This window comes from Ovis aries, chromosome 4 (assembly GCF_016772045.2).
Source record: "Ovis aries strain OAR_USU_Benz2616 breed Rambouillet chromosome 4, ARS-UI_Ramb_v3.0, whole genome shotgun sequence".
Classification (NCBI taxonomy): domain Eukaryota; kingdom Metazoa; phylum Chordata; class Mammalia; order Artiodactyla; family Bovidae; genus Ovis; species Ovis aries.
The window spans coordinates 79,664,847-79,682,986 of NC_056057.1; the positions used below are offsets into that span (position 1 = coordinate 79,664,847).

Here is an 18,140-nt window from a genome sequence, read left to right on the forward strand (position 1 = left end):
TTTACCAATATTACTTCATATTGCTCTGGTTTTAGCCAATTTTATCAACAATTCCCACCCACAACCAGAGAGAAAGAAAGGAAAGAAGGGATGGAGGGAAAAAAAGGTAGAAACTTAAGACATGTCACCACTCAATTTCTTGTGTTAGAAATAACATAAAAGCTCCCCCTGGCCAAAATTGGGTTAATTTGAACATCAAAAAAACAAAAAACAAAAAAAAACCACAACTATAACTGATTATATAACACTGAGTCAATAAAAATCTATAAGGACACAGTTCAGTTCAGTCACTCTGTCATGTCTGACTCTTTGCTACCCCATGTACTGCAGCACGCCAGGCTTCCCTGTCCATCACCAACTCCAGGAGTTTACTCAAACTCATGTCCATTGAGTCGGTGATGCCATCCAACCATCTCATCCTCTGCCTTCAATCTTTCCTAGAATCAGGGTCTTTTCCAATGAGTCAGTTCCTTGCATCAGGTGGCCAAAGTATTGGAATTTCAGCTTCAACATCAGAACTTCCAATGAATATTCAGGACTGATTTGCTTTAGGATGGACTGGTTGGATTTCCTGGCAGTCCAAGGGACTCTCAAGAGTCTTCTTCAACACCACAGTTCAAAAACATCAGTTCTTTGGTGCTTAGTTTTCTTTGTAGTCCAACTCTCACATCCATACATGACTACTGGAAAAACCACAGCTGTGACTAGACAGACCTTATTTGGTAACGTAATGTCTGTGCTTTTTATATGTTGTCTAGGTTGGTCATAGCTTTTCTTCCAAGGAGCAAGCATCTTTTAATTGCATGGCTTCAGTCACCATCTGCAGTGATTTTGGAGCCCAAAAAAATAGTCTGTCACTGTTTCCATTGTTTCCCCATTTATTTGCCATGAAGTGATGGGACCTGATGCCATGATCTTAGCTTTCTGAATGTTGAGTTTTATGCCAACTTTTTCACTCTCCTCTTTCACTTTCATCAAGAGGCTCTTTAGGTTTTCTTCACTTTCTGCCATAAGGGTGGTATTATCTGCATATCTGAGGTTATTGATATTTCTCCCAGGATTCTTGATTCCAGCTTGTGCTTCATCCAGCCTGGCATTTCACATGATGTACTCAGCATATAAATTAAATAAGCAGGGTGACAATATACAGCCTTGACATACTCCTTTCCCGATCTGGAACCAGTCTGTTGTTCCATGTCCAGTTTTAATTGTTGCTTCTTGACGATCATGACACAGTGATTCCTCCCAAAAGAAGCAAGCAGAAAAACAGGGAAAGCTCTTTTCACAGAAGAATGGCAGCTGATAAACATGGAAGGAATTAGATCATTGGAAAGTCACAGATTTGCAGTTCCAAAGATAACAGATTCTGAGATGGAAACAATGGATGATAAAACAATTAAGTGACAGGTTATTGGGAAATAGAAATTTGTCCCTGTTATTACTTGTGAAGACAAATTATACCTTTAGATGGAGACACCACCTTAACAGGCAAGTCACATAAATAAAATTAAAAGACATAACAATCTCAAATATCTGTATCTTAATATCTATAATAATATATAAAGATTGATACAATTGGAAAAAGAAGCACTAAAACCTTGCCTGGGGAAGAGGTATTGGCAAAATACAGGGAAAGAGAATTTACAGAAACAGCCTCGCTGCTCCTTTTTACCTTCACTGGTAATGGATAGGATTGCATCTACCTGAGTATCAAGAAACCCAGCAACAGAGGCTTCATTAATCTGGGGTATTTTTCCCACAAGGTACCCACAAGGATCCACCTTTCCTTGCACCTGCCATTCCTAGCCTGCAGCTTCCTGTGCTTGGTCCCAAGTTTGCTAGAAGAAGTGGAAGGGCAAAGGGCAAAAGACTTGTGCCCATCTAGCCTGTCCTTTCTTACCCAGGGAACATCTTTCCCAGAAGTCATTCTCATAGGAGTCTCTTGGTCACAGCTACCTACAAAGAGTCAGCCCCCAGGATCCCTCTTCCCGTGACAAAAGAACAAAAATAGACTGGATAAAGCATAGTACTTGGTACTGAATATTTGGAGGCTGGCACCCTCACAGGCTGTTAGCATATGTTGTTACAACTTTTCTGAACAGTGACTCTTTGAGGTGTCTGAGGAACCTCAATGAATCTCTAGATTCATTAATTCTACTTTGGGGAATGAGTTCTATGGAAATAATGTGAAATGCAGTTAATGGTTTATGTATATTGATATTCATTAATGCAATATTTCTAATAGGCATCTCTCCCCAGAATAAAAACAAAAGAATAAAATTCAATGCTCAGTAATAGTTGGATGATTGAAAATACAGGGTTGGTTGTCAGATAGCCTACCTGTATAAGTTGGCCAAGTCACTTCATGTCTCGTTTGTAAAATTAGTATTTCCCACATAAGCACTTAAAAGGATTAAATAAAATTTTGTATTTAAAATATACCTCAAATACCACAATAAAAATTAATGCATAATATGGGGCTTCCCAGATGATTCAGTGGGTAAAGAATAAATCTGCCTGCCATGCAGGAGACTCAGATTCGATCCCTGGGTCAGGAAGATCCCCTGAAGGAGGGCATGGCAACCCACTCCAGTATTCTTGCCTGAAGAATCCCATGGACAGAGGAGCCTGGCAGGCTATAGTCCATAAAGTCAGAAAGAATTGGACACAACTGAAGTGACTAAGCACGCAGCCACACAAACATATAATATGGGGACTATCCCATATTATAACTTCCCAGTCCAATGGTTTGGACTCTGTCCTTTCACTGCCAATGTCCCAGGAGTTGGGGAACTACAATCCTGCAAGCCAAACAGAAAAAAAAAAAAGAAATTGCATAATAGATATACTTGGAGTATTACAGAGATTATTATATAGCTGATTAAAATAACATAGAAATAGAATATTAAAAGTTTTATGTCAAGAAAATGCATGTTGTTAAGAGATTCTGTTTCTAGTGTGATTTTAATTTTATAATGTATACATGCATTAAAATACACTAAAAAGCCAATGGTTATTTTATCTGGTCATTGTAAATGGTTGTTACTTTATCCTTTGCATATGTTTCTTTTCAGATTATCTATCTGGTATAATCATTTTCATATAGATCAAGGGTCAATAAACATTCTTAAAGGGCCAGTTAGTAAATATTTTAGACTTTTCAGTTCTTATGGTCTTCGTCTCCACTACTTGGCTCTGCTGTAGAGAAAATAGCCATAGAGAACATGTAAATGATGGCTGTGACTGTGTTCTGATAAAAAACTGTATAAAAACTGGAAGCAAGTCAGCCCTAGTCTGTAGACTAGGGCTTTAGATAATGATACATACATGCTATATTTAAAAGAAAACAAAAATTTTAAGCGGTATAGCCAAAAATTGAGAAAAGACAAATTTTCCTAGTGGTGGGTGGGGATGCAGAAGGTGAAGAAGGCTTGCGCAGTGTTTTATGGATAGGAGAGAACTGAGGCATTAGAGGGGAAAATGGAAAGGAATCCCTTGGTGGAAGAAGGAATCGAACTGATGGGGGTTTATTTGAAAAAGAAAGACTGAGGGCAAACTATATACACATAACTTTCATCTCACTGGATTTGCCCTGAAAGCTTTTGGCCCATTTCCCAGGGCATATTGAGGCAGTGGGAGGCTCCCAGGATGACTGCAAAGCCAGTTAGAGAACAACCTCGGAGCTTATCGCCAAGGAGCCATGGAAACTGCCAGCATCCCAGGCCACTATCCAGCATCCCAACACAGGGCTCAGTGACCTCTACTCAGTGGCACCCTGGCACACTAAAACCTCACTCCTCTTAAATAATTCTGAGTCACAGAAAATTTTTATTATTGAACCAAAATTCTCTGCCCACTAGTTTTTGTACCAGACTTGGAACAAGTACCTCTGCCACCTTTCAGATTTTAAGTATTTGAAGCGATGATCATGGTCCTTTCTTCCCATCTTAGTAATCCTCAAAGCACAGTATTCCTAGATCAGAAGTTACAAACTAGATATTTACAATTTTGCCTGGTTGAGCCCACTGAGTATTATAAACTCATTAGATTGAATTAGTGAAAAAAGAATCTTAAAATTATAGAATTTCTCTTAAATATCGAGTATTTTGGTTTTCTTGGAAAAATCAGATGAACTAGCAACATTGGATCTCCATCCAAGTGTCAACACTAGCTTGAAGCTGACTAACGACCAGCACTGTAACCGAGCAGGATCCTTTGGGGTCTTCCCTCTTATTCTCTGCTTTAGCTCTTCTCTGAAGTACTATAGAATAAATAACAGTATCTGATGCACATTTCCTGAGTTGTTTTGCAGATGTGAAAACCCCCCACCAAATGGAAGCTTTAGGATGGGCTGGTTGCATCCCCTTGCAGTCCAAGGGACTCTCAAGAGTCTTCTCCAACACCACAGTTCAAAAGCATCAATTCTTCGGCTCTCAGCTTTCTTTATAGCCCAACTCTCACATCCATACACAACTACTGGAAAAGCCATAGGCTTGACTAGATGGACCTTTGTTGGCAAAGTAACGTCTCTGCTTTTCAATATGCTTTCTAGGTTGGTCATAACTTTTCTTCCAAGGAGCAAGCATCTTTTAATTGCATGGCTGGAGTCACCATCTGCAGTGATTTTGGAGCCCAAAGGAAATTAGTCCTGCGTGTACATTGGAAGGAGTGATGTTGAAGCTCAAACTCCAATACTTTGGCCATCTGATGCGAAGAGGTGACTCATTTGAAAAGATCCTGATGCTGGGAAAGATTGAGGGCAGGAGGAGAAGGGGATGACAGAGGATGAGATGGTTGGATGGCATCACTGACTCAATGGAAATGAGTTTGAGTGAACTCCAGGAGTTGGTGATGGACAGGGAGGCCTAGCGTGCTGCAGTCCATGGGGTCACAAAGAGTCGGGCACAACTGAGCAACTGAACTGAACTGAACTGAACTATTAATAGTGGATGACAATGAGCACATAGCCCCAGGCTTCCTGGAGCCTAAGAACTGATAATGTTAACCTCTTCCACACCACCCTGTTCCATCACCATCAGCCAATCAGAGAACTGTGCACAAGCTGACCACCTACCTTGGGATCCCCTTCCCACAGCTGGCTTTTAAAAACGCCTTGCAGAAATACTTTGGGGAGCATGGGGCTTTTTAGGGCATGGCCCTGCAATAAACCTTTCTCTGCTGCAAACTCCAACATTTCTGTTTGTTTGGCCTCACTGTGCACTGGGCACAAGAACTTGCCCTAGCAGCATCAGTTTCTGGTATAGGGAAGGCAGTTTCCTTACCTGCCTCCAACTCTGAAACCCACATCTGCCTGGACCCCAAAGATATCCACGTTTCCTGCCCTGCCCTAAACGAGCTCACAAAGGCGCTGCAGAGCACTGAGCAAGGAGCCCAGAGACAGCTTCCCACCCCAGGTTTAACAACTGTGACCCTGGGAGACGGTGGTTTCGTCACATGGAATATTAGGGGGTTAAGTGGGACATGGCTGAGGTTCCTTCCTCAGCCAGCATTCTATGAATCTATAAATGGCTTAGCTAATTTTCAAATCTCACTGAGCTCATTGCCTGAAAAATGCCTGAAGTCATGAGTTGAACCTGCTAATAGCACTTCGAAAAAAAATAGATTTGAAAAATAAAATATCTGGATCCCTCAAAAGCCATTTGCAAATTCATAAGAAGCTGAGCCAAATGTAAAAAACAAATTCATTCACCCTCTTTTGCCTCTAAAATGAAATTTCAAAGGTGAGAATTCTAACAATGAAGAAAAAATTCCTACTCCAAAGCTTAATGTTTCTATAAAAATAGCCCATCAATGACATTATTCAGTACAGATAAATGAACCCTGGAAAAAGAGAGGGGTCCTGACCACAGAACTACCGTGAAAGTGAGCTTGACCCTTCTTCAACCCAGCTCCTACCCTCCCCAATCACTCCCATACCTAGAGATACCAGTGTAGGTTTTGTTGTTGCTGTTCAGTTACTAAGTTGAGTTTGACTTTGTGACCTCAAGGACTGTGGGCAGCTAGGCTCCTCTGTCCATGGGATTCTCCAGGCAAGAATACTGGAGTAGGTTGCCATTTCCTTCTCCCAGAGATCTTCCCTACCCAGGGACTGAACCCGAGGTTCCTTCATTGGCAGGTGAATGCTTTACCCCTGAGCTATCCAGGATAGATTTCTCTTGCCAAAAATCCTTAACTTTATCTAGCTGAGAAGATTGATTCAATGCTTTCTCCAAGAAACTAAAAAATATGCTAGGTTAGCATGATCTATACCATTTAACCTGGAGCAAGACACAGATCTCTAGAAAGAAGGGTTTGGCCTTTGGTCTTCTTGCCTCCTCTCCCCTCTTGACCAGAATTCCACCCCATCTGAACAGCTATGGCATCACTATTTCACAGCATAAGGCAGGCAAGCAGGCTGGGGCCTGACGTCCAGGGTAGTCTGTGAATTTCAGACACTTTCGTGCACCAAGCCAGGCCATTCACTTCACCTGCTCTTGAGATCCTCTGTGTCTTGAGCGGGTGGTGAGTCTGATTTTTTTAAAAAGTGCTTCTTGCTCTAGAAGATTCTCTGGATCAGTGGAAAAAGCATTTGTGGCAAAACTTCAAGTCAGAAGGAGCATGTTCCTACAGTAGTGAGCTCTCACATAACAAACTTAGTGCCTTGACCCTAAGGTGCCTAAGATCTAGGATAGGAACATTCGATTTTGATAAAATTAAGCTTAATTGAAGAATATCACAATAAGTAAGTTCTAAGTCCCTGACAAGGGTGATGTCTGTTTAATGAACAGGAGGCAACACTGTAAATTTGAGGAACTCACTCTAAGAATGTGGCTGTGTATCTATTCACCATAGTAACCCAGTCCCCAACCAACTGTAGGGTATGTAATAGATTCTCCATTAACAGTGTGAAAAATAAAATTATCACTCTTAAAGGGCACAACTTTTTCAGTTTGTCTCTAAAACTAGATGTTTCTCCACTGCAGGGACTTAAACTCTGCTTTGTCTTTTGCACATTTTCATCTTAAGCTGTAGCAGATTTTTGTCTGGATGGAGAAAGCTCACACAACATAAAGACTTGTCATAAAATAGAAACTCAAGAAATGTCTTCTGAGAGAGTAATTGAAAAATTCTTGAAAACAGTTAACAAGGATTTTAAAATATATATGCATATATTTCTATATGTTAAATATATTCCTATGTATTTGAATACAGAAATGTGCATATACATACATACAACGCATTTTCAAATTTTGGTTTGTGGTCCAGCAGTCTCCCGGTCAAACTTCTCGTTAGAAGCCTGAAAGCCTCAACACTCACTATGCATATGGTGATATTTTTTTCCTCTATTCTGGGAAAAAGAGGAAAATAACAATTTGTGATCTTCAACTATTTCTCTCAAGGATGTCACATCATGATGTGCATGCATGTTTCTAAGAAAAATAAATTTTACTCGCTTGCAACAAAAGGGTGGCAAATGCTCGCAAAGTTCCTGTGGCAATACCTCACCAAAAAATCGTGCTTGGTTGCCACTGAAAGTTCAGTAAAGATGGGAGCAGCATCACCAATAAGATCCCTGTTTAAATTAGGAGTGGATAACTTCACTGCCAATTATTTCTCTCACTGGAGTAGTTCTGTGACAGAGAACCTCTCATTGTTTCAAGCAGACACCAGGTTTAAGCAAGATCCCCAAGAGTAGCCCACCAAAGTCAAAAGTCCAGATTTGCTCAGGTATCTACATTTGCAAAATGAATGGACCACATAAGCAGAAAGAGAACCCAGTGTAGGAACATATACATGCTGTCTCCTGAGCAGTTACTGCATTCTGTTACTGAGCACTGTTCTTGGCACTTAGGAGAATCAGCGAACAAAGCAGATAGAAATTCCTCTCCTGTGACGTTCACCTCTCCCATCTTTCCATCAATACTTACCGTTATGATACACAGTTCATGGATGTAGACCTTGTGCATAATGCCACTCTAGAAGCAATAAAATAAAGACCGGGCCTCCCTGATGGCTCAGTAGTAAAGAATCTGCCTGCCACTGCAGGAGATACCTGGTTTGATCCCTGACCTGGGAGGATCCCACATGCCTTGGAGCAGCTAAACAACTACTAAGCCTGCGCTCTGGATCCCGGGAGTCACAACTACAAGACTACTTGCCACAACTACCGGAGTCTGAGTGCCCTAGAGCCTATGCTTCCCAAGAAAAACCACTGCAATGAGAACCCTGCTCACTGCAACTAGAGAAAAGTCCCTGAAGCAAGGAAGATCCAGCACAGCCAGAAATAAATAAATAAAATTATAAAAATAAATAAAATATAGACCTTCTCACATCATTCATTTAACATTCAGTATGGTAGCTCCAGTGGCCAATACTGGAAAAATGTCAAAATAAGGATACAAAAATAAGGGTGACACAGTCCTTAACCTCAAGAAGTCATCTTTTAGTGGGGAGGCTGAAAGGTAGGAGCATTAGTAACACATGTACAATGATGCTCATTACACAGAAGCTCAGTGGGGGAGAGTCATATCTATTGGGAAATGGAGTGATGGCTTCTGTTACAAGTTGAGATTTGGGATAGATCTTAAAAATGGGCAGATTTACAGAAGGGTAGAGAATCTAAGAGTAGAAAAAGTATGTACGGAAAAAGTACATAATTATAGGAAAGCACAGAGCATGTTTGGAGAAATGGGGGGAAAAGTCCATTCATCTGTCCTGAGGTCAAGGGGTATATCAGGCATGCAGCAGGCCACAGCCCATAGACAAATGAAGCCAGCCTGGGTAGCTGGTTCTTTGTTGCATAGAATTTGGCGGCTTGCAGGGTTTTGAACACAGGAGCGACAGGCTCACATTGAAGATGACAAAGTCATGTGTCCCAGAGAAGACAGAGATGGGAGGGCAGAGAGCAGTTTTATAAAGTCCTGGCAACAACAGGAACAACACAGAAGGAACCTTGTGAACAACACAGATTCAGCAATAACTGAGTGACCTGCAGCTGCCTGTTCTGGATGCTGAGGAGGAAGCAAAGACAAGTTGGAGCTTGGTCAGAGAGTGCCAGTCAGGATAAATGACAAGGAGACCCCATACCAACCAAATGCCCAGTAATAAAGACCCCAACCCCCACCTTGAAGAGTGGGGGAAACAGTTAGGGAAAAGAAAAGGAGTGTTCTCAGAGGATCCAGACACCTAAGAATACCATCCAAACTCAAACCCAGCAGATCATAAAGAGATTTGTATCCTATAAAGACTGCCCACTATGTTCCAGGCATGGTTCCAGGCACTGGCAAAGAGATGGGTCCTTGATCTAAGTTCATAAGTTAGAAGGGGAGATGGACAGTAGACACATAAGTTAAAAAAATATGTACAACAAAGCAAGTGGTCCTAAGGGGTGTAAGAATAGAGGGCAAGTTGATGGAAGAGAGCACAGTGTAAACAGATGGTCAGGGAAAGCCTTTTGGAAAGTTTGCTGTTTCATTAACACAGGGGGCAAGCTCAGGGAACTGGGAGACATCTCCCAGGTTGAAGGAACAGCATGTGAGATGAGAATGTGCCCCACATATTCTAGGAAGAACAAGGAGATTGGGGACTGGGACCCAGTATGTAGGACAAGGAGAGAGTGAGGCAGGGGCGGGAGGCCAAGAAGTGAAAGTGAAAGTCACTCAGTTGTGTCTGACTCTTTGCAACCCCATGGACTATACATACATACAGTCCATGGCATTCTCTACGCCAGAATACTAGAGTGGGTAGCCTTTCCCTCCTCTGGGGGATCTTCCCAACCCAGGGATCGAACCCAGGTCTCCCACATTGTGGGCGGATTCTCTACCAGCTGAGCCACAAGGGAAGCCCATGAGTACTGGAGTGGGTAGCCTATCCTTCTCCAGCAGATCTTCCCAATCCAGGAATTGAACCAGTGTCTCCTGCACTGCAGGCAGATTCTTTACCAACGGAGCTATCAGGGAAGCTAAGAAAGGGGTCTGAATTTCATTGCAAGCAGGAGGATTATAGGCAAAGAAATACAGTAAGTCCCCTACATACAAATGAGATCCACTCCAAGAGTGCATTTGTAAGTCCAATTTGTGCGTTAAGTCCAACAAAGTTAGCCTAGGCACTCAGTTAACACAACTGGCTGTATAGTACATCACTGCTGCTTTTATGCTTGCTGCCGGACATCCTGAGCTTGAAATCAAGATATTGTACTCTATACGATACTATACAGTGAAGTACTTAAAAGCACAACCACTTGTAGAGGATGCATGCATGTGACAATGTATGCCAGACACGTTAACTAACTTATGTAACTGAACATGTGAAGACATGTTGAAAGTATGTAACTTGAAGGTTCATATGCAGGGGACTTACTGAAACAGGATTTGTGACTGCTGTGTATTGTGCTTACGCTACATGCCAGCACCTAAAACAATGCCTGACACCTAGCAGATATTTAGTCAGTATCACTTGGACTGCTGTAAGAGAAGAGATTTGGACAAGAAATGCAGGAAACTGGTTAGTGGTCAAGTGCAAAAGGCAAGTGATCATGGAAGATTAGATAGGAGTGGTGGTGCTGGATGGAGCAGGTGAAGCAAAGGAAGAGTGACTTGCTGAAAGCTAGCCTGGGGTGAGAGAGAGAGAGAGAAATCGGGGACTCAAAGGCTTTTGGCCTGAGCAACTGGAAAGACAGGTGTCCCTTACAGAGATCACTCTCGGGGCACGGAGGGTGTAAGCAGGTTTGGGGCATGAAAATCCAGAGTTGTGTTTTGCACCTGTAGATTTAACTTTTGTGTGGCATTCAAGGCGTGGTGCTGCTGGTGGCATATGTAAGTCTGGCATTCTGGGAATGAATCAGGACTGGGGAAATAAACTTGAGATCATCAACAAGAAGGCAGTATTGAGACTGAAGGAAGGAATACAAAGGTAAAGAGACCTGACAGCCAGGCCCTTCCTGGAGAATTCCATCATGTAGGGGTCAAAAATCAGTATGTCAGCAGGGATAAAAATTCAGGGGCCATCAAGAGAGTCTAAGAAAGCAGACCCAAGGAGACAGAAAAAAAAAAAAGGCAAAATACCAGGAGAATCCAGCATCCTAGAAGCCAGGGGCATGAGAAAGAGGGAATGGTCCTGAGTGTGAGATGTTGTTGGGAGATCAGAACACCGGGATGGAGAACTGACCACATAGGAGTACAGGGCAAAGAGCACTGGTGATCATCATGGGAAGAGCAGAAGGAAGGGGACAGAAGCCTGGATGGGATGCTGTTGAGAGAGGCCAAGAGAGAGATGAGGCCAGGGCACCAGGGAGCCTCAAAGGGACTGACAGTGCTCTGCTGCATGGCGGGTATTTGTTTTTGATTCATAATCTACATATGTGCTAAATGTGTTATCTGTCTGAATCAAACACTATACCTTAAAATATGTCTTTACAGGCCAAGACAGAGAGTGAAGAAACCCAGTGTAGAGAACTTTTTCAAGCTGTGTTATAGAAGAGGAAAGAGACCATCCATGGTGGGGAGTATGGAGTCAGGAAGGATCTATAAAATGTAATATGTTAACAGCACACTTGTGTGCCAACTGCGTCTGTAACTATCATCCCCTTTACCTGCAGGTGCTATGTCTGGTTGTGGACAGAGGTGGCACCGAGGGGTGGGGTAAGGGGAGAAAATGCCAGCAAAACCCTCAACTATTTTTTTTCTCAACTTTGAAAAACTCACTTCCACAAATATGCGATCAGAATAGAAGGGGAAATTTGTTCATTAAGTAGTTTTAAGTTCTAATGGCAAAGGGGGATTTCCTTGGTGGTCCAGTGGCTAAGACTTTGCACTCCCAATGCAGAGGGCCCAGGTTCAATCCCAGGCTGGAGAACTAGATCCCACAAGCAGCATCTGAGTCTGCATGTCACAACTAAAGATCCCATGTGCCGCAATGAAAATCAAAGATCCCGCGGCAACTAAGACCTGGCGCAGCCAAATAAATAAAAATAAATATTTTAAAAAATTTTGATGGCAAAGGGCATTAGGGATAACAGTAAGGAAAAAGAAAAGTCCTTTTAAGGATAAAAACCTGCTGATTGTGTCCTGCGGTTTTTTGGCTGATCAGTGGATTACAGGGAAGAAGATGACAAATGGCTGGTGGGTCCACTAGCTCTGGTCCTGACAGTTAGCAAGCCAGGTCTAATGTATCTCCCCATGGTTTTTCCCTTTAACCTGAATCTCTGAGTTCCAATATGTAGGACTGAGATTTCTGTTTCTGAAACTGCTGTGACTTAAACCCCCGAAAGCAAGACCAGGAAACGTTTGTGCAAGTTAAATGGGTGTCAATTTAAGGACAAAGTGATTGAATTACAATCCCTGGCCGTGGATGTGAATTTTGGTCTTTTTTTTTTCCTTTCACACTCATGATATTTCCCTGACATCTGTGCAATACAAATAGATCTAGAAAGTGTGAAAGGGAAAATCTGCTCTACTAAATATATAAAAGGGACCCCGCATGAAGTCTCCATGATAGCATTCATCATCACAGGCCCAGATGGCGTCCTTTCCCAGATCTCCCCAACCTTTCCCTACCCCCAATATCAGTTTAAGTTCCATCCACTGAATTTGCCCCAAAATACTGAAATGTAATAGATGCCCAATAACACCAGGAGAGCCCATGTATACCATGAACTCTCATTTTTCAGTCCTGTGTGCATCCCACTTGGGGCCAATAAATCCGGAAAAGCATCCTGTGAGCAGCGCACATCACTTATTTCCATGGAATCCAGATGCTTCCTCCAGTGACCTGGGAGCTCAGTGGTCCCTGTGACATCTTGCCAATGAGTTGATGACATTACTGTCATCCCACGTTGGCTATTTATCATTTTCCCTACAGTTCTCAAGTCACAGAACATGACAGCCACTTACCAATACCCACACATCCAAACATTATGGGATGAGATATCTATTGGTTTGGCCAAAAAGTTTGTTTGGGTTTTCCCATACCATCTTGCAGGAAAACCCAAACTTTTTGGCCAAACCAATAAATCTCCTATCTAGGACTTGGTTTCTTCAAGTATTTAAGGAGGCTTTAAGACATAAATGTCGGTGGTCAGAAAGTCTGTGAGACATAAATGTATACCATAAGCAAAATCAGCAGGCGAGCTGGTTTGCCTCTATCTGTCCTTGCATCTTCACTTGAGAAGCAATGCTCATGAAAAATGAAAAGGCTGAGACAAGGAGGAAAGTTATGAGGCTCTGACATCTGTATTTGGTGGGGTAGAGTGGCAGTGGGTGGGCCATGCTACTACAGGCATGTTTTATGGATGTGACAGGACGTCAGTGTAGTTAAAAAGAAGAGGCAAAAACAAACAAAAGGAGCAAAATGAGAAGCAGACAGAAATGGAAAGGTACATTGTTATGAACCTTAGGAAATACTTTCGAGTGTAAGAGTTACTCAGCTGGAAGACACACTCAATGACCAAACTAAAAATGCTTCATAGTAGCTCTTGGAACCTTTGACCATTAAACCCTAAAACTCTAAACATCTGACCCACTGCCCTCCTCACTGGGATCAGAAACTGCCACAAACTTTTCCCTTCAATATAGTAAATTCAGTTTTACAAATAAGAAAGAATTACTGTATTTACAGAGAACAGTGTTAACAGAGGACTTAAAGGGATTACTAGATAACCCAGAGACTGACCCACATGGCCTTAAGTATCTCTTCTCTCTATATTGCAAAGTTAAATTCTCATTAATATTTTTCACCCTTCAACTGGTAAAATCGCATAAACCAAGAAAAATAATCACAGAATCATGCCGTTAATCCTTTGGAATTACTTGCTTCAACTCCCTCCTTTTGAGGAAGAAAACACTTAACCTCAGAGAGGAAAAGTGATGTGATAAACAACCCCCTGAACATTTCGCACTGCGTTCTCTAAAAGTCCATGAGCAGCAAACATACAGGACTGGATTATAGAAATGGTACGTGGGCACTTAAATTCCGGATTTCCTAACCATAACCCGTGCTGTTGTCTAGGACGGACAGGAAAGAAGTGATGGGAGAGAAGCAGGGGTCTCTCTGTTGGGAGATCCCATCAGGGTGGGAGAGGCAGGAAAGAGGGTTGTCTGTGGGCTAACTGCTGGCTTGTTTCAGAAGCTCAGCAGATGGTGGTTAAAAGTGATCTGAACAAACAATGGGTCTGGTCAGTGGTTTTCCGGCTCTGGGTGGTGAGACCAAGAGGTGGAGAGAAGGAGGGCTGAGGGATGCTCCCCTTTCTAAGTGCAGGTATGGGCGCACAAAGTGCTTGTACTGGACATGTTTCCTTCTAACGCCACAGCTAGAACAGGGCAGTGATCACCTCGATTTTGTCAACATGGACAATCCAGGTCATCCAAGTGAAAAATAAAGAACCCAAACCTGCAGGATCTGAACTTGCAGTCTACATGGGTGAGGCTGGAGCCTCTCTCTGCCTGGATTTGAGTCCCCAGCTCACTGGTTCCCTTCAGCATCTTACATAACCTCTGATTTGCCTATCTGACTCATGAAGGGAAGAATTCCCACCTACCTCCTCCCTAAACAAGTAGAGGGCTTTTTTTCTGATCTGAGGTCCACAGTCAATATTTCTAAGAACATACCATGTTCAGGGCAAAGTTTGAGGTTAGAGAGATGAGCCAAAAGAAGCTAACAATGCCCTTGTCCTCAAGGAGCTCACATTAGGAGTGAGACCGGGGGACTGCGCCCATTAACAACTCAGGTAACTGCAATATGATAAGTGCTGCCTTAGCGGCATGGATGAAGAGGCTGTGGGAAAACAAGACGGGCAGTGATTCATTATGCTTGGCAGGTATTGCTTTTCCAGGATGTTATTTTGATTGTAACTTAAAAAAAAAAAAAAAGAGCACACTACTGGGGAAAATTGTGTGGATCAGCATAAATTAAGAACCAAATATCCCAACTATCCCTAAACTGTAAAAATTATTATAATAACTTAAAAACACTTTGCTTGCCTGTTTAGAATAATTGTTGCTTTATTTTTTATAACAGGCAACAGTCCTAGCAAGTTTTATGAGCAATACGAAATACGATCGGGGAAAGTAAGTGGCAGGCTACTAACAATCGCTACATAGAATTAAACAGTTATCCTGAGTCTTTCACTAAGAGCAAACAAACAAAATCAATCATTGGAAATCAGCTACAAAAGACAGCGGGAATTGCTAATTAAGCCATAACAAGGAGAAAATCTGTTATCCAGTTAATCCAACATTCTTCTCTATTCCCCATCCCTATTAAATCTCTTGATACAATGGAAAGAAAATGACCTGTTTGAGTCGTTGGCTAATTTCTTTTATGGGAAATATGCAGACGCTGGGGTTCAAAACAATGCAGGTGTAAAAATAAGCCATAAATTCTTTCATCAATACCTGGGTTGCATAGTTTGGGGCTATAATTAGCCTTGCTAAATTTAGTAACTTTTCTTACTTCTCCACCATTATCACACAATACTCGAACTGGATAGAAGGACAGAAATCAGCTAGTCCAACTTACATTACCTATAAGGAATGAAATGCCTGAGACTTGTCTTCCTGTGATCACATCTGGCCTTTTAGCATTTCCCATAATAACAGTAATACTGATGCAAGTACCATAGAAGGTAAATCTTAAAGCAGTCTTTGAAAACACCCATCTTTCAAAGCCAGACGTGTGAAAGGAACCAAGTGATGCTATATACACACATCACAGCAGCTGCAGTCCCTCAACACTGATTCGGTGATAGGCTGTTTCAGCTCAAGATGTGGTCTCCTTATCCAGTCAATAACGTCACAATCTGAACAAACTTAGGCAATTTGCCTTTATGAAATAACTAGCCAGGACAAAAACAACAGTCATTCCGCAGAGCTGCCAACTTGTACTAGCCTGGGATCCCAGAATTAGTCAGAACACAGTTTATTAAGCATAAACTCTGAAGTCCAATATGCCTGTAGGTAGGTCTAGGAATTAAAACAGCGCTATATTGTCCAAATGCCACACTCCGGCGGAGGTAGCAATCAGAGGAAGGGGGCAACAGGGAATTCTACACATTCTATTTCTCTACCAAACAGGCACACACACCATACCAGGGAAGACATGTGGACTGTAATCCCTTCTTAGTGGAAAACACACATTTTCAAAATGAATCCCCGATCTAGAACGAATTACCGTAATAGCCACAGCCGGAGCGAGTCCGCTGAGGAGAAACGCAGATCTGGCCACCTGCTTTGAGACGCCTTGGACCACAACACTGCCGGGGTCTTTAAAGGCTGGCCTTTTAGGGTAGGGCATCTGCCCTCCTAAATTGCCTTAAGATTCCAGGAAAAGAGAGAAGATGCCTCTCTTAGTCTTTGAACTATGCTGCTCTTCCTGTATCCATTTCCGCTGAACACAGCCTTATCTTTTCAAAGAGAAAAAAAGATAAAAACAAGAGGAGAATTGCACCACTGCAGATTCCAAGAGAAGTAAGCACAAAACTACAGCGACGTCAAACAATATCTTCAGCAACTAGGAAAATCCCCACACGCTGTCTGGTGTCAGCCCAGTGCAGACTGGGGTGCGCTGTGCCCGGAATCACAGGAAGCCGGGCAGCTCTGCAGCCTGTCTCCCTGCCAGCTCCCCCCACGCGCTGAAATTCGCCAGGAAGAACTTATGATGCCCAGCTTCCGTATGCAACACAGGCAGGCAGACCACGCACCCAACACTCCGCGACTCGGCCAAGGGGCCGCGACATCAAGAAGGCAGGGCCATCAGAAGGCACGGGAGGAACGGGGGGTTGAGCCCTCGGATTTTGCTGCATTGTCACGAACTAGGAATGTAGGGGTAGGAGCAACTGCACCTCCAGCCAAAAATGGACCGGACGCGTTTTTCCTGGCGGCGCCCTCCCCGCCCGTGTGCAGGTCTCAATACGGTAGGCGACATGACGGGCTGCTCCCGCTAAAACTCGGGTGGCAGGCCCGGTAGAGCAGCCTGGGACAGGGAGGCGCTGAAGCAGCACCCACATCGCGCAACCTCCCCGCCTGCCACCACCCAGGGGAGCAAGGGCCGCACCTGCCACGCTCCCCCTGAGCAAGCACGAGCGAGCGCTGGCGGGGCTGCGGGCGCTCGCTGGCTAACCCTGGGCATTGCTTGGGACACAATTGTCTAAAAGGGAGCCCGAGGCAAACCTAAATCCAGAGCTCTAGTTCACAAGGGGTGGGTGTGGGCTGGTAACGGGGATTACGTAGGTCTCTCCGCCCCCTCCCTTGATACCTCCTCACCACTGGGAGGGCGCCGGGGGCCGGGGGAGGCGCCACGAACCCGCTTGGGGGCTTCTTTGTTTCTCTCTGTGCCCGGCAGGAGGGCCCGGTGTGCCAGTTGTACCCAAACCGGGGTCGCCACCCGGGGATGCCTGCCTGGCCCGGGTGGCGGCGCGCCCCAGGCTGACAATTGAACCTCGCGGGAGAAGCAAGAGGGTGGGGAGGAGGGTGGATCCTGGACCCTGGAGAGGGAGGGCGCTGACGGGGCCTCCAGAGCGGCTGGGAAGCCACCCAGAGGAGGGCGGGGGAAGGGGCGGTAGGCAGAGTCCCCGCCCGGAGCCCGCTTACCTTGGCAGCTCCGGCCTGGGCACAGATCATGCTCCCATCCGCGCGCAGGTTAGAGACGGGGGGCGCTCGTGCCCTGCATGGTGCGCCGGACGCCGGGGACCTGCCGGGTGTGGTGACCGTGGCACCCACCCGCTCTCGTAACGCTCTGGGTGCCTGGGGAGAGCGGCGGCCACGGCCGCAGCGGAGGGGCGCGTGCGATTTGATGAGTGTGTGCGCTAGGAGAGGGCCCGCTGGGTCAGAGACGCACTGTATTCCGGCTCCAACAACCGCGCCTCATGCGCGGTAACGCAGCGCACTTCATCGCTTTATCCTCCCGCCCGCATCCCCTCCCTCCCTGCCTGCTCCTCTGTGGGTACCAGACTCCGGAACCAACCACAAGCCGGGCTTGCTCTCATTAACGCTGCCCCGCCCTGCAGCCTCCGCGCACCCCCCTCCCCCGCCCCTGCAGTAAATATATATTGATTCTTGTTACCGCCGGCCCCATCCTTCCAACACTCGGCACGCTTACTGGGCATATCCAGCCCCAACCCCAGCCCTTTTGTGTGTGTGCAAACAGTG

General features: G+C 44.4%; 1 protein-coding gene across 2 annotated transcripts in view; it reads right to left on the minus strand.

Moving 5' to 3' along the window:
- The window catches only part of HECW1 (HECT, C2 and WW domain containing E3 ubiquitin protein ligase 1), a 492,408-nt gene extending 474,547 nt beyond the window's left edge, over positions 1–17,861 (minus strand). The window contains exon 1 of one of the 2 annotated variants that reach the window (XM_042248727.2): positions 17,583–17,861. Coding sequence is in view for 1 of the 2 variants with exons in the window: in XM_060415079.1 (XP_060271062.1) it covers positions 16,165–16,287 (123 nt within the window). In the remaining variant the exon portion in view is untranslated. Of the gene's footprint in view, positions 1–16,164; positions 16,562–17,582 lie in introns of those variants that run through there. The other variant, XM_060415079.1, reaches the window with a different exon arrangement.
- Positions 17,862–18,140: the final 279 nt, after the last annotated feature.